Genomic DNA, 16,273 nt, shown 5'->3' with positions numbered 1-16,273 from the left:
GTTCAGCCTGCACTAGGCTCCTTACAGATTATTTTAACATCTCTACGGTAGCAGGTTGTTAGCTGTGCCCCATTTTACAGATGAGAAAAGGTGTCCAAGGTCAAGGTCAGGGATTGGCGGAACAGAGAGGCAAGGGCTTCCCAAGCCTGGGGTTCTTGTCTGGCTCTGCCCCTGATCATTCTGCACCAGACAGCATCCCATGGGGAGCCCAGAGCCACTCTGCACCTCCTCCTCAAATGCAGGACCCACACAAAGCCCTGAGGACCAGCAAGTGGAGATGCACACGCACGCACACACGCAGACACACAGCGTGCAGACACATACAGATTGGGCTTTCTCCCTCCCCCACCACGAGCCTCGTGGGGATTCCCTTCACGCCTTCCCACATCACCAAACAGCAAAAACCCAAGGGGACTTTTGTATAAGAAGAAATAGCGTGTGACTTAAAATCTTTGAGACTTATTTTACGCTTTTAATGCCAACTGTGAAAAGAGCAGTAATTTCACCATGAGCATCCTTCACCTAAAAATACACAGATAGAAGGAAAATAGAAGGATTCTGCCTTCTCTCCTGATGTGCTCAGGGATGGGAGGTGGCTTCCCTGGGACAGTGCTCCCAGTTCCCAGAGCCTGGTCCCCAGAGCCCAGTGGGCAGACTCTTCAGTGTCCCGCCCTCTGCTGCAATCTATCTGCATTGCTTTTTTTTTTTTTTAAACTTACATGAACTACCCCTCCCTGCCTCCTTTCATCAATTCTGATAAGTATGTGTTCTATATTCTTCTCTTCCACATTTTGGAGACCATGCATTCAGTGAGGTTTTTTTTTCATTTCATAGGCTGACTGTTTTTATTGAAGTATAATTGACATACAATCCTCTTAGTTTCAAGTATACATCATAGGGATTGAGAGGTTTTTTTTAATGTTTATTTTTGAGAGTAGGGGCAGGGGAGGTGCAGAGAGAGAGAGGGAAAGAGGATCTGAAGCGGGCTCTGCGCGGACAGCAGAGAGCCCGATGTAGGGCTCGAACTCACAATCCACGAGATCATGACCAGAGCCGAAGTCGGATGCTCAATCAACTGAGCCACTCAGGTGCCCCAATAATTCAGTATTTTTATATGTGTTATGAAATGATCCCCACGATAAGTCTAGTCACCCTCTGTCTGTGCTGGTTCTTCCTCTCGTGGGCATGCTATGTCCGCCTCTTGTTCTGCTAATCATGCTCATGTGCCTTTCCCCACCCTTGAAGTCCAAGAACTGTCTATCCTTCGGGGCTCAGCCTTCTGGGTGTTGCATGTCCCCTCCTTCCCACACTCTACTGCATAAAGTGCTCACTTCCAGGTGGGAAGGGTACCTGGCACATTCTGACCCACCTCCTTTCTCTACTGTGCCCAAACAGTTCCCAGTATGGAGAAGGCACATGCTAAGCCAAAGAAAGGCCCAGGAAAGGTCCACCAATGGTGGCATTGGCCAGAGGGAAATGAGCTCTAGGACCAGCAGCAGAGGGACCAGTGAGAGGAGGCCAGGGTTGACAGGAAGACAATCCTAAGGGGAGAGGCTCTACCTGTGCAGGAAGGCCTGGCCCAGTCCTGCCTTCTACAGGTGACTAAGCACAACCCAGTTCCCACCATGTGGCCAAAGACGCTCTCTTACAGGGCACAGTGCCCTGTGGGCTCATGGGGGTATTGCCATCCTCCCCTGTAGTTCTCTCTGTCGTCCAAGATAGTGTGATGGGTCAGTGACAATAACCCCAGCTCCCCTCAGTGACTGCACACCACATGGCCCTGCGCTGAGCCCCATACCCACTCGTCTGATCCCAGCCTCCTCCACTCTCAGGACACTGAGATTACTGATTTGATTTTATAGAGGAGAAAGCAGAGACCAGGAGGGGGAATGACTTCCTGGCATCACACTGTGTAGCAAGTGACCCAACCAGGCCTGGGACCCCAGGGGCAGTGCTCCATCTGTCCATCTTCCCTGGAGCCCATGCAAGGCCCTGGCCACCTAGGACAAATAGGCATGGGCTATAGGTCTGCTGACTCAGGGGCAGGTGCTAGGGAGGGGTGCAGTACACCATGAGGACAAGGGGGCCCCACCAAGGCTGGATGGCACCCTGGGGGCTCACCTCACTAAGAGATGAGCTGGGCGAGGGGCTTCAGTGCTGAGGTAGGTCCAAGGCCAGGGGCCAGCTGGTACTGCCCAGCGCATGTACCGGAAAGCCTTGACCCTCTTTGTGTAACAAGCTGTCCCAAACCGCCTGGGTATATTACAAAAACCTCATAGAGAAGGCTGAGAAAGATGGCCCACCCCCAGAGAGACCACAAGGATAGCTGCTGGGACAGTGGCCAGCCTTGACTAGGCCAGACAGGGAAAGACTCTTCCGGCTGGAGCAGGCAAATGTGTGCAGAGGGTGAGGAGGGGAGGCATCATGAAAGTGCACCAGGCTGGGAACCAGGTGGGCAGTGTCCCCACTGGTGGGCATCGTCCTTTGCTAAGTCTGGGAAGGAGGCAACTGCCCACCAAGGACTGTCAGGCTGAGGATGTGCCTGGGGCCGGGTGCATCCCATCCTAAAGGCAGGTGAGAAAGGAAAGACCCACCCCCCTGAGGCAGCCAGCCCCATCCCTGTACTCTGTGGTGTCAGGGCTAGGAGGAGCAGGAGGCTACTCTGGGCCACCTCCCGAGGCAGCCTTCAAGGAGAGAAAGGGGTGCAGCAGCTTGCCTGGCTAAGGCTGCCTGGCTGAGGCACACCGTGGAAGGGTGAGAACATCCTGTTTTGCTTCTCCAGCACCCCCTATCCCTAGGCTTCTGCTATTCCCACGGCTTCAGCTCTGATGTTCCCCTGCACCTCAAAACTGCCAAGATCAAAACAGCATCCAACTTCATGCCTGGCATGCCCTGTCCCTCCCCAGGCCCATCCTGCTCCTTTCTGAAGCTGAAGAGCCAGTGTCCATAGGAGAGGACTCACATCCCTAGCTCCCTCCCCAGATGGTGCTCTCCTCTGGGTAGGGAGGGACACCTGTTTTAACCCTCACAGCTTCACCCAAGCCAGGCTGCACACAGTGTGTAGGAGACACAGCAGTCCCCACCCCGTGGTCCTGCCACAGCTGGGCAGCAGCTCAGAGTTCAGTCCAGTCTCACAGGTACACCCAGTCACCCTGGTTCCAGGCCACTGTCATAGGGCCCAAGGGGCCTGGGTCATGGCCAGTGGGGCTGGTAGGGAGACACTTCCAGGTCCGCAGTACTATTCAGCTGCATCCCAAAGTCCAGTTACAGAAGAATCCTCAATTTCGGCATTAGAGTTCTCTCCTACAGAACGCCTGGCCACAAAACGAGACCTGTTTCTGTGTGCAGTTAGCAGAAACAAGGGAACAGAGATTCCCCCAGAATCCCCAGCGGTCACTTAGGGCCCGGCTGACAGGGAACTTGGCCTGGAAGCTTCTGCGTGGTATTTGCCTCTCCAATCCTGGTTTCTCCCGTGCCTGACTTGCACCACCCTGGGGCCTGACAGCCAGGCTCTGTCAGGCAGTCATCGATCCTGTGGTACCCCCTGCTGGTTACTCTGGGAAACCACACACTAGGCCAGATCTGGCCAGACACCAAGGACTCAGGGAAGACCTACTTCCCCCCCACAGATACCCAACACTACAGACGAAGCAAGTGAGACACAGTGGCTGGAACAGAGCAAGGGCCCAACACATAACTATGTAATTAATGAAGGAAGGGAGGAAGTGAATTGGGGCGAATAACTGACAAATGATCCTTTAAAATACGGCATAAAACTTAAATGCCAACATTTGTTGAGTGCCAGGCACTCTGCCAGGTGCTGAGGGTGCCTTCTGGTGTGGCAGTGGATAGAAAACCCATACCAATGACCACCAGTAGGAGAGCCGTCTGAGTTCCGACTATCCCAGCAGACCACAGAGGCACACATATTCCTGTGCTCGGTAATGAAGCTGAGGCTCTGACAGGCTATGTTACTGCCCAAGGCCACACCCTGGTTAAGAGTGGGACCACTGAAGTGGATCCACTCACCCCACCCAGTGGCCCAGTGAGGATACCACCTAGGACACAGCCATACTGTCTAACCCAGAAGCCATCGTGCTGAGTTCCCCCAGGCACACCTCTTGCGGTGTCTGGCACACTGTGTGTCTCCCTTTCTCCCTCCAGCTACCCCCACCCACCACGACTGCACATTCCTCACCAGAGTGTCCCAGGCCTCCCTTCCAGACACGCCAGAGACAAGGAGTAGCAGCCAAGAGATCCTGTGACAGAAGGCCGAGGCTCACTGCTGGGGCCCCCAGTCAGACTTGTCAGAACCACAGCCCCCCTACTCCTCGTGGTGGGCCCAGTGATTGTGGATTCCAGAACAACTTTGCAGGAAGGAGATGGGGCGGGGCCCTTCCCACCAGAACACAGATCACCATAGAGCTTTTGTAATCAAGACAGTGTAGGACCGGCAAGGGCTATACAAGAAGACCTAGAAACAAACAAAAATCCAATTCACATACCTTCACCAGCTAAATGTAAAAAGCAAAACCCTTACACTTTTAGAACAAAATAGGACAGACTATCTTCATGAGTTCTTAAGCAGCACCAAACACAAATATGCACACACACATGCACACACACGAAAAACTTCTGGGCCAATGAATAAGCAAATAAACAGTGAAAAGCCATGCAAACAACCCAGGAAATGGTATTTGCAGTGTATGTAGCCAACAAAGGGTTGGAATCCAGGATATATGAAACACTCCCTCAAATCAATAAGAAATGGAAAAACAACTCAACAGAATGTGCTCAGGCTCCGGGGAGGCACTGGGCAGGAGAGGAGACACAAGTGGCGCCAGGCAGAGGAAAGATGCCGCCTCTCCCAGTCACAGGGGATGGCAAAGCCACACAACAGTGAAACAGCACAGCACACCATCAGGTTGCTGGTGAGGATGTGCACCAGGCTCTCTTCCGGCTGGAGGAGGGTGGGCTGGGAAGCAATTGCAGCATCTGGCCAAGCTGAAGGCCATGCATTCTCCCACCCCCACAAGGATGCTCTCCTCCAGCAGAGGCCTTGGAGGGACTCCAGGAAAATCTGAGCGGGAATGCTCAGGATCAGAGACAACCAGCACGCCGCATCAGCCGAGCAGGAGTAAGCATCTGTTCAAACACCAGAAGGGCACGCCACAGATAAAATACGAAAACGGAGCCCATGACAGAACATGGATAAATCTCAAAATTATAACATTAGGTTCTCTAAGTAGCAAGGGTATACATTCAGTAAGATCCATTTACATAGTTTTAAAACATGCAAGGCAAGATCACCAAATAACTACATTCATGGTAAATTATAAAGCCATGCGTTAGGAATATACTCAGAAATTATTGGTGGCTCCAGGGAGGGCAGGAGAAAGGGTGCTGGTGGGGAGGTGGGGAGCTTCACAGGGTGCTTTGACTGTCATTACTTTTTTTAAAAACAAAAATATCAAGCAAATATGAAATATGGCAGAAGGTTAAGACTTAGCAAAGCCATGATGGTACTCAATTGTTTCTTATTATTGTCTCTGTATTTCTCCGAATGCTTAAACAGGTCACAATCATTTAAGAGGGCTGGCTGGGAGCTCCACACCTCAAGGAGAGTTCCTCCATGGTGAGCACAGGGCATTTACTTAGTTCCGCTCTGAGCACTGGAGCTTCATAGACATCCCAGTATTCCAGTGGCCCTCAACCATGGCCTCAAGGGAGAATCAGCCAAGGTGCATTTGAGAAGATATGTGTGCCCATTCCCAGAAACAGATTCTGTTGGCTTGGGATATGGCCAGGGATAAGCAGGTCTTTTAAAAAAACAAAAAAACTACCAGAAGCTTCTGTCATCTGGTCTCACATGCCCAGCCCAGCTGGAAGAAGGCGTGCCTCCCGGATGAGCAGCAATCCCAGGCCCCCAAGGGCTCGCTCTGTTTTGTCCACCTCTCCGCACCTGATCCCATAATCATCTCTCTCTGGGACCCTCAACTCAGAGAGCGCTCACATGTGGACTTGATGTTTATGGCGTGTTTTGTGCAGGGTGATACACTACATGCTTGGCAAGCATCTTCTCACTTGCCTTCACTTCAGGACTCCGAGGCAGGTAGTATCAGCCTCACTTTAGAGATGAGGAAATAATCCATCCAGGGACATGCAAGGAACGAGGGGGAGGGCAGAGGGAACCTAGGGCTGTCTCACTCCTGGGCTGCAATGCCTTTTTGCCCAACTTTAATTTTAAAGCACCCCCTTGAAGACCTTGATATCATGCCTCTTGGAATAAGCCCCCCATTTAAAAATGTTCATTGCACCATGTGACAAGGCAATGTCGTTCTGACACAAGATCTCAACTCTCGAGCTGCAGCAGGTGGGTGGCCATCACCCTGGACTCTGCATCTAATTAGCAGAAACAGTCAGGTGAAGGGGACCTTGAGCCTGAGGGTAGAGTGGCCTTTGGGGCAGACCTTCTTTAATCCTTAAACATGCTATGGCACTTCACAAAGGAAGACATTTACAGGGCTATAATCATCAGGGAAACACAAATTAAAACCAAAATGAGATACTACCACACACCCACCCACAAAAATAGCTAAAATAAAGAGCCAGGAAAGATCAAGTGTGGGTGAGGATAGAGAGCGTGTGGAACTCTAAGACACTGCTAGTGGGAGTGTAAATTGGTGTAACTATTTTAGAAAACCATTGGTGGTACCTTCTAAAGCTGAACATAAACTTATCCTATCCCCAGCAATTCCACTCTTAGGTATGTCTCAAAAGAAATGCCTCTACACATCCATCAAAAGACACGAGGATGTTTACAGACACTCTATTCTTGGTATCCATACACTTGACATGATTCAAATGTCCGTCAGCAACAGAGTGGATAAATAAACTGGAATCGTATACTCATATAACATGAATACCATACTCCAGTGCAAATCAGCAAAAACCATACGTGGATCTCAGAGATAAAACGTTGAGCAAAAAGAAAGCTAGAAACAAAATATTTCAGCCTATATGTTTCCACTGATGTAAAGTTTAAGAAAAGGCATAAACTAATCTATGGTCTTATGAATAGAAGATACTGTTCACCTTTGGATGAGGGGTAGAAACTGGTATGGGGCATATGGGAAGTTTTCAGAGTGGTGGCGATATGTACAAATTTCTTAATCTGGGTAGCGATTCCATGGCATGTCCACTTGGTACAATGTAATAAAACCTTCATGTATGATTTGTGCCTTTTTGATATGTATGATGTATCTTAATAAAATTGTAACTTTTTTTTAAAAACGTGCTTTAGACCATGATCTGCAGCAGGGCACATGAGTGACCTAGAGTGGAGACCAAGGGGCCACCTGAGTGCCCACTGAGAGCCTACCTGAAGGTAGCTGAGCCACATGCTTGAACGCCAGGTGCAGGTTCTTCCGACAGGCTGACTGAGGGTCGTTCAGCAGGTAGGACAAGGCAAGGATGACATCGTGCTCTAAAAAGCCCTCTCTGGTGAAGAGAAGTCAGATTTAGACATAATTAAGACCATGCCCAGAGAGGATCCAGTAAGAACCAGGGGGAAGTTGCCCACCCGCAACCCCACCTGGAGCCTGACTGAGCCTGTGCTGGTTGGTGCAGACCACGTCCCTCTGGCTTCCTGAAAGAAGAAAAAGGCCAGAGGTGGACCATATATTACAGAATCCCTAGAGGCCAGGAGTGTGGCTTGGGTGGCAGTGGAAAGAACCACGCACTGGAATCATGCAGCTCTGCCCCTTCCTTAGCTAGGACTCCAACTGCTCTTTGTGTGCCTGGATCCTTCGTTTCACTCTTGTGAGCCTGTAAAATGAGGATGATGAGGCAGCAGAGCCTCACAACTGACCCACCCTGAATCGGGGCTGCACCCACCAGGGCACACACCCCCTGAAGCTCCAGGCTCCACAAGCCCCGCCCCTCAAAGCCTCTTCCTTTTCTCCCAGCTGAATTGTGAGCTTGCCAACAGCCAGATGCTGGCCTCCAAACCTATGTGTGCCTGTTATGTTTGTTGTTATAATTATGTAAGTTAATTAGCTATTAGGTAAGCCAATTAGATGTGAGAAGAGTTTTGTGGGGTTTTTTTTTTAATTCCTTATGAAAACAAAGTTGATTGCTTCAGGAAGACTCAAAAGTGAGTCTCAAAAAAAAAAAAAGTGAGATGATCATAAAAGATTCTAGAAGGTTTTTACATGCAGATTACTCCATTAATGTCTGAGTTCTCCACTCTATCTTAAAGAAACCAAAGCTGCAAATTAGATGATGTTACAGGTGTGGTTTAAGCAAAAGAGATGACGGGAAACACCAACCAGTGGGCCCACACCCAAGAAGAGGCCTGGGTGACACACAGGTTGGTGAATGCCTAATTATTTGTGTTTGGAGTTAAAACGAACAGTTTAGGGGTGCCTGGGTGGCTCAGTCAGTTAAGTGTGTGACTCTTGATTTTGGCTCAGGTCATGATGTCACAGTTTGTGGGCTTGAGCCCCACATTGAGAATCTCTGCTTGGGATTCTCTCTCTCTCTTTCTCTCTCTCTCTCTCTCTCTCTCTCTCTCTCTCCCTCTGCCCTTCCCCCACTTGCTCTCTCTCAAAATAAATAAATAAACATTAAAAAAAAATTTTTAATGAACAGTTTAAAGGGAATGTACAATTTCTTCAATTCCTGGCTTTGTAACGATTTCTTCTCATTAACCAACTGCATATGGTGAGGGCTTCTGAGGTCACCTCTCTCAGGCCTGGGATCAGAAATAAGTGAGAACTCAGTGTGAGGCCTGTGTCCAGTGCCTGGCATGCAGGAAGTGCCCAACCGATTGTGCTCCTGCTGTGATGGCCAGGACTTAACCATGTGGCGAGTTCTGAGTTGTTCTGGGACAAGAAAATCATAGCGGGATACCCAGGTTGCAGGGACCTTTTCTGACCACCCATCATGAGGTGTGCTGCCCTCCTCAGTCAGTGCCTGGTCACCCCTCCACATCACTCCTGCTCTGCAAGTCTGCTGTGTCTGCCCTGAGGGCAGCTGCCCCATTCACCAGCAAGCAAGGAAGAGGCAGGCAGGGGGAGCTAGTCCTCCCGCCAGGCACTCCCATTTGTGGGCTGTCACATGAACTCCTCAGGGTGACAAGATGTCGAGCCTTGGACTTCCACCCTTATCTCCTCTTCCTGTTGCTATTTGTGTGGGTGCAAGAGGCACAAGGGTTTCAATATGAGCAGGTACTTAGAGCTTGACGGGCTCCACAAGCTACTGGCTGTAAGTTATAAGATCACCACCGAACTCAGGCAAACTTCCCAAGCTGGCCTAGGTTATCTTTGGCCCTTTGCATTCTCTGTCCATTGTGGTGTGGTGGAGCGAGCCAGTGTGTTAGAATCCTGTACCCTGGTCACTCGGTTCTCCTCCCCATGCCTGGAGGTGGCAGTGTGAGGGATAGTGGACGCTGAAGGAGTATGTGGGCCAGCCCATAGCAGGTCCTTGATCAGTGACAGTTTCTTCACTGTGTGTCCCCTTTCCCCACCCCTACTAATGTGGCCATATCCAGGAATCCCACACAACCTCCCCAATCTCCCACTGCCACTAAACAAACCTATAGGCACCCTCGCTATGCTCACAGTTTCCTTGTACTTGCCCAGGTTCCAAGCACCTGTCCTCACAGCATCTGTCAGCCCTTTTTGGGGGTTACTACCCAATGTCCATGGCAGTCCAGAAACAGAACAAAGGAGCAGGAAGAATGAGAGGTGCTTCACCCCCCTTGCCTCTAAGTGTTAAAGCACTTTCCCTGGATCTATCTCAGATAAGCACAGTGAGACTCCAAGGTCATGACAGGAAAGGTTGGGGTCCCCAGATAACCAGGGCTCCTGCCTCCTACATACACTCCTCTGTCCCCCTTATCTATCCACTCTTCTCAGTGCAAAGCATATGAATTGGGGCTCTCACTGTGGTACCACTTCCCCATATGCACCCCATTTGTTCTTGGTGACCTGTCAGGCCAGGGCTGCTCATGGATCGTGCTAATCACATCTCTTTCTGGGGACCTGAAATTAGAACCCAGAGGTCAGGGAAACTGAGAGACTGAGGCCACCATCATCTGGGGATGGCCCTGAGCAAGTGGGTACGTGAGTTCACAGAGACTATCTGCAGGGAGAAGGAGGCAGCAGTCCCTAAAGAGAGGAGCACAGGGTGGCCACCTAGGCCAATGTGAGGCAGATGTCGCTGCACGGAAAAATTTATGTGCACTACCTCATTTGACTCCTTGCCCCAATGAGCAGTTGCAGATGAGGACACTGAGGCACAGAGAGCTTGGGAAGAGGCAGGACTGAGCAACCTTGAGTTTTGTAAGATGCCCTGACACCGCTGAAAAGATTTCAAGCTTCTGTAAAGGACCATCTGTTGTTTACATCAAACAAGCCGGGAGACACTGAGCACCCTGCCCTTCTATTCCTTCTTTTTGGACATGTGCACACTGGGCATCAGTGCCTGGGCAGGGCTTGAGAGCTGCTTGTGATTCTCAGGTCTGTTTTCTTTCTTTCTTTCTTTCTTTCTTTCTTTCTTTCTTTCTTTCTTTCTTTCTGAGAGAGCGCACAAGCGAGCAGGGGAGCAGCAGAGGGAGAGAGAATCTTAAGCAGGCTTCACACCCAGCACAGAGAGCCTGATGTGGGGCTCAATCTCACAACCACAAGATCATGACCTGAGCCGAAATTAAGAGTCAGATGCTTAACTGACTGAGCCACCCCCTTGGTTCTGTTTTCAATACCAGGTAAACCTAGTGATCCCAGGTCAAGAGGGTGAACTGAACTGATATGGGAAAGCACCCCCTCCCTCCCCCGGATACACACAAACTGATAAACCAAAATTCAGAGTGCTCAAGGTCATCCAAGGGCATGCCACCCAAGGGGAGTGATGTGGCTCCAAAGCATGACATTGGTTTCCAGAGACAGCTGCCCACCTGCCCACATTATGGGTCGCCATGATGTAGAGCACCTCAGTGGTCTTTATCCGCACCATGTCATTGTTATCCTTCAGCAAAGCTTTCAGGCTCTCCAGGCAGCCTGCAAGGCACAAAAACCTTTGAACATTTACCATTCTCAGAAATCAATGAACCTAGAAGTCAACAGGTGAGCCAACGTTGGGCAGCAAGAGACTACCAGAGGCTCTGCTGCTTTCGGGCCTCAGGGAATCATGTCAGTTACAAAATATTTCAGATTCACCAAAGGGGTCTCTGTGTGCTACAAAGGCTCACATGGTGCGGGGGGGGGGGGGGGGGCGTTTTATCTAAAGCCCTGCAGGCTTCCCACCAATGCCTCCTCTCACAGTCTACTGCAGGATTAAGAAAATGGCCTTTGCCTTTAGAGAGACTGAGGGGTCAAATTCTCATTCCAGGCCCAAAGTAGTCCTACCTGTGAATAGGTTACACCTAGAGATGCCAGGTTGAACAAATAAAAATCCTGCTTTATTTATTTATCTGGCAACCCTAGCCTCATTCCCCTCCTCTGAGTCTCTGATTTTTATTTGTCAGTTTTCTAATCTTCCCTCCCAAGGCAGGTGCTATTAGGATTAAGATAACACAGGCTCTGCACTGGGGTGATGCCGGCCCAGGGTCAGGCTTATTAAATAGCAACCCTTATTACTGAAGCTCCACCCAGTGTCCTGGCCCCTGGTTCTAGGAACCTCAGGCAAAGCTGGAATTAACTAGCCCTTCCACTAAGGCTGGAGGGAGAAGAAGCAGTTCATCCATCATGTGCCTGATCTGGGAAAGGTGTGACCATGCCATGAAAGTCACCTCAAGTCTTATTTTGAGAATTAAAAGAGTGGGACACAAGGGACATAGAGCTCCCAGATATACGTGTGGTTTTCATAAGGTGTGTGCCTATCTTTTGTGACAGCTTTGTGAATTAGATACATAAACAGAACCGTTTGGTGGATTTGTGGCCACCTGGTTGAGCCACACCAGAGAGGGCTGATTTGTGGCTCTGGGTGGGACACCAGTGGTGTCTGGGCAAGGACTGACTGACCAGCCAGGACGGATGCGGTAAAGGGGCCAGGTCGCCGCAGCACCTCCCACCTTGAGCCACTGTCCGTCCATCCTAGTCGTGGTTACCTGGGCTGTGACACTCTCACCTGTGTCAATGGCCACGTAGACATGCTCAGGGTCGTGCATAAGGTCGCACAGAGCCATGAGGGCTTTCTGCCTCGTCAGCAGGTCCTCTGACTGCAGCTCCTCGTTCAGCTTGGGCAGGGCCCGACAGCCATAGGCAATGGCAGCCTGGGTGGGGTTGATGTCGGGGGGCAGGTACATGGAGATCCGGGCATGGGCCATCTTTCCACGCCTGCAGAGGGCAACTCTCTAGCTTCCAAAACAAAGCTCTGCAGAAACCACTGATTAAGAGAATCCAAAAAGTTGTTGTTACTGCTACTGTGATTTAGAAGCTACTTCTCATTTGATTCTCAAAACTGTAAGGGCAGCCAGGGGGATATTTTTGCTTCCATTTTACAGATGAGCAAACTGAGGCTGAGAACAATGAAGGAATCTGCTCAAGGTCACAGTAAAGGTAAATAGTAGCCCACATTGCAAACTCCAGGGTTTTCCCACCCATAATGACAGAGGAAACCACCAGTACTTTATAGGCTGGGGCCTGTAAAGGCACCAAAGACACAAAACAAACCAAAAAAGCGAACATTAATATGGTCACCACGTGTAGTAGTTATCTTCAGCCAGCAATATCTAGTATCTAACTCAACTACTCCAGAAGGAGGGGACTTGCGTTATCCCAATTTTACAAAGGAAGTAGTTGAGGCTTAAGGTTGGGAGTTTGCTTCAGGTCACAGAACTGATAAGGCCAGTAGCCAATGTTCAAATCCAGGTCTACCTCATTCATCCATCAGGGACCCATATCCAGATGCTCCTGACACATCCACAAAAAAGGAATTAAGGTTAAAGTGTGATTTATTTTTATTACACACATACATAATTTGAGCGACTATAAGCAGTGTGGCTAGTACAGCTGACCCCTGAACAACACAGGTTTGAACTTCACGGGTCCACTTACACGTGGATTTTTTATAATATAGTACTTTTTTACATAATACACTTTTGCATAAATACTTTTTTATATAAATAATGTATTTTCCCTCCCTTATGCTTTCTTTCTTTTTTTTTTTTTTTTTAGTTCATTTATTTTGAAAGAGAGTGAGCACACACCTGCGCACACAAGTTGGGGAGAGGCAGAGAGAGGGGAAGAGAGAGAGAATTCCAAGCAGGCTCCTCATTGTCAGTGTGGAGCCCAAAACGGGTCAGGAACTCACCAACCGTGAGATTATGACCGGAGCTGAGATTGGTAAAGCATCCGACTGAGCTATCCAGGTGCCCCTATGTTTTTCTTTTTTAAAAAATGTTTATTTACTTTGAGAGCGAGAGAGAGGGGGAGAGAGAGAATCCCATGCAGGCTTTGCACTGCAGAGCCCAACATGAGGCTCAATCTCATGAACTATGAGATCATGACCTGAGCAGAAATCAAGAGTCGGATGCTTAACCGAATTAGCCACCCAGGCACCCCCCCTTACGCTTTTCTTAATAACATTTCCTTTCCTCCAGCTTCCTTTATTGTAAGAATATAATATATAATAAATATAACATACATGTTAATTGACTGTTTATGTTATTGCTAAGGCTTCTGGTCAACAGTGGGCATACTAGTAGTTAAGGAGGGAGTCAGAAGTTATACATGGGTTTTTGACTGTGAGGAAAGGGTAGCGTTGGCACTCCTAACCCCTAGGTAGTTCAAAGGTTCAACTGTAGTTAAGAACAGACTCCAGACTTAGGCCATAGGTGGCCCTTGACAAGTTACTTCTGTCTGTGTCTTTCTACAGCTGCAGAAGAGAGGTGATAATAGCACCTCCCTCCCTCCCTACTGGAGTTGTCATATGAACTGCTACTCGTGGGCCTGGCACACCAGGCTCGGGATATGTCCTCTGGGGTTACTATTATAGTGGTGGTGGTTACTGCGATTAGTCCAGTAGGAATGGTCAACTCCCGTAAAAGAGATGAGCCAGACTCTGATTCTGGGTACCAAACCACAGGGAAAGAGGGGAAGGGGCATAGATGGAAGGAACGTGGCCATTTCTGGACTCCCCCGGCAAGGAACAATGGGTGCTGGGGACAGGGGCCTGCCCTCCTCTAAGGAGCATGGGTTAGGGAGTCCAGCCAGGTGAGAGAACCTTGGAATAAGAGGACATGAGCCCAATGTGAACCCTACTGGATGGGTCTGGGGACCCCCTGTTCCCTTTGGCGGCCGCTGGCTCACCTGCCTCAGCGCGTGGTCCCGGAAGCGCACGCCGTTGCCAGGCGACCAGGTTGCCAAGCTACCCCCGTGGCGTCCTCAGTGCCCAACGCGCAGGCGCGAACGGCCCCGGGCTGGGACAAGCTGTGAAATGGGGATAAAGATACTTTACAGGGTTACTGTGAAGAACAAAGGCAGCTCAATTTTGTTCATGGTACAAAAAGGAGGCGAAGGGAAAGGAAGCGATTGTACGCTCTGAATTGAGCATTGCATGCCTTTAATCCTCAGAGCAAACTCCAGTTCACAGACAGAAACTTCGGGGAGGTTTAGTACCTTCCTTCAAACCACACAGGCCTGATCCCGGGACCGTCTAGCCCTGGCCCATGTTCCCTATCTACTTGCCGACTACCTGGTAATGACACAGATAGGCTCCTGAAGTGGATGCAACACATTGCTGGCTGGAGTAATTGTTCTTGAAAGCAAGCCAGACCCAGCCATCACCTGCATAAAACCCTCCTGTGGCTCCCCACTGGTCTCAGGATAGATTCCAAACTCCTAGCCTGCCACTTAAGGCCCGGGGTCATGGGCCTCCTTCAGTCATGCTGGATTCTAATTTCCCAAATGGTCAACTCTTTTCTGCAGCCTGAGCTACTTGTAACACTGACCACCTCTTTGTCCTTCGGGACACAGCTTGGTATACACTTCCTCGATGAAGCCTATCCTCTCCCCAATTCCAAATTAGTAAATGTTCCCACAGCTTAATTATCCCATTGGCAAACTTTCTCCTCTAATTCTCTACTTATTTCTGTTTCCTCCTGCAGACTCCAACTTCCCTGAGGGTGGAGACCATGTCAATCCTGTTTACTTGTCTTTCCAGTGCCAGGAATATACTAGAAGGCTTTCAGTAAATGTAGAATAAATGAATGGTTAATGGGCTTGAATCAAGATTTATAATCTACAAAGCACCTTCACCATCTTGTGTGATCCTCACCACAAACCCTTGAAGTACAGGGTCAGGTCCATTTTATAGCTGGGTAAACTGAGGCATAGGAGGAGGTAGAGCAACTCACATAAGTCCACCCACTAAGCCTGAGTCTTCAGCACTGAAATTTAACAAAGGCACCAAGCATCAGCCTCCAGCACATTTAGCTTTGAAATGAAGATAACTAACCACGACCTAATCTGTTGTGGCCAAGGATCCCATATGGTGATGTGGAGATCTGCCCCCTACTGCTGTCCTTCCAAGGACCTAATCATAAAAGATCTCTCTAAGCCAGAGCCTCTTAGCTTTTTTAGGAAGGTGGTGTAGAGAGCACTGGGCTAGGAGTTCAGAAAATCTGGGTTCCAATTATAGTTCTAACTCACTAGGCAAATTATTTTGATTTTTTGAGCTTAAGATTCCTTATCTGTGAAATCAGGAAGCTAAATCAAGTAGATTCTCAAAACTGGGTACCCTAGGCCTCTCAGAATCTGGTTACAGAGTCTTTTTTTTTTAAGAGTTTTTTTGCTAATGTTCATTTATTTTTGAGAGAGAGAGAGAGACAGAGTGTGAGCAGGGGAGGGGCAGAGAGAGAGAGACACACACACACACACAGAATCTGAAGTAGGCTCCAGGCTCTGAGCTGTCAGCACAGAGCCCCACATGGGGCTCGAACTCACGAACTATGAGATCATGACCTGAGCCCAAGTTGGACACTCAACCGACTGAGCCACCCAGGCGCCCCTGGAGTCTTTTTTGCTTTTTTTTTTAATTATCCTTGTATTTTATCATTTTTCAATCTCTTTTTGTTATGTTCTTAAAGATACACATAACATTATGCTATATATATGTTAATTTATGAGGCATAAAAATGTAACAACGATCTATGAATTCACCACCAGACATTATCAATGCCTGCATCCTTCCCTATCACATACCCCATCCTCCTCTCCAAAGCTAACTACTCTCTCATTTTGTGATTACACAGTCTTACAAGTGCCTCTGG

General features: G+C 49.1%; 1 protein-coding gene and 1 long non-coding RNA gene across 2 annotated transcripts in view; one reads left to right on the top strand and one right to left on the bottom strand.

The window, feature by feature from the left end:
* The window catches only part of RSPH14 (radial spoke head 14 homolog), a 79,907-nt gene extending 65,546 nt beyond the window's left edge, over positions 1-14,361 (bottom strand). The window contains exons 1-4 of the mRNA XM_047828836.1: positions 14,313-14,361; positions 12,130-12,387; positions 10,958-11,060; positions 7,382-7,500 (exon numbers count right to left, since the gene is read on the bottom strand). Coding sequence (XP_047684792.1) covers positions 7,382-7,500; positions 10,958-11,060; positions 12,130-12,328 — 421 coding nt within the window. The 5' untranslated portion in view covers positions 12,329-12,387; positions 14,313-14,361. The remainder of the gene's footprint in view (positions 1-7,381; positions 7,501-10,957; positions 11,061-12,129; positions 12,388-14,312) is intronic.
* A 67-nt stretch (positions 14,362-14,428) lies between these two features.
* On the top strand, positions 14,429-15,223 carry LOC125148626 (uncharacterized). Its single transcript, XR_007145670.1, has 2 exons — positions 14,429-14,700; positions 15,110-15,223. It is a non-coding gene; the product is annotated as an uncharacterized LOC125148626 (long non-coding RNA).
* Positions 15,224-16,273: the final 1,050 nt, after the last annotated feature.

This window comes from Prionailurus viverrinus, chromosome D3, assembly GCF_022837055.1.
Source record: "Prionailurus viverrinus isolate Anna chromosome D3, UM_Priviv_1.0, whole genome shotgun sequence".
Classification (NCBI taxonomy): Eukaryota; Metazoa; Chordata; class Mammalia; order Carnivora; family Felidae; genus Prionailurus; species Prionailurus viverrinus.
The sequence above is the reverse complement of the archived record's forward strand: the minus strand, read 5'-3'. Positions and strand labels throughout refer to the sequence as shown.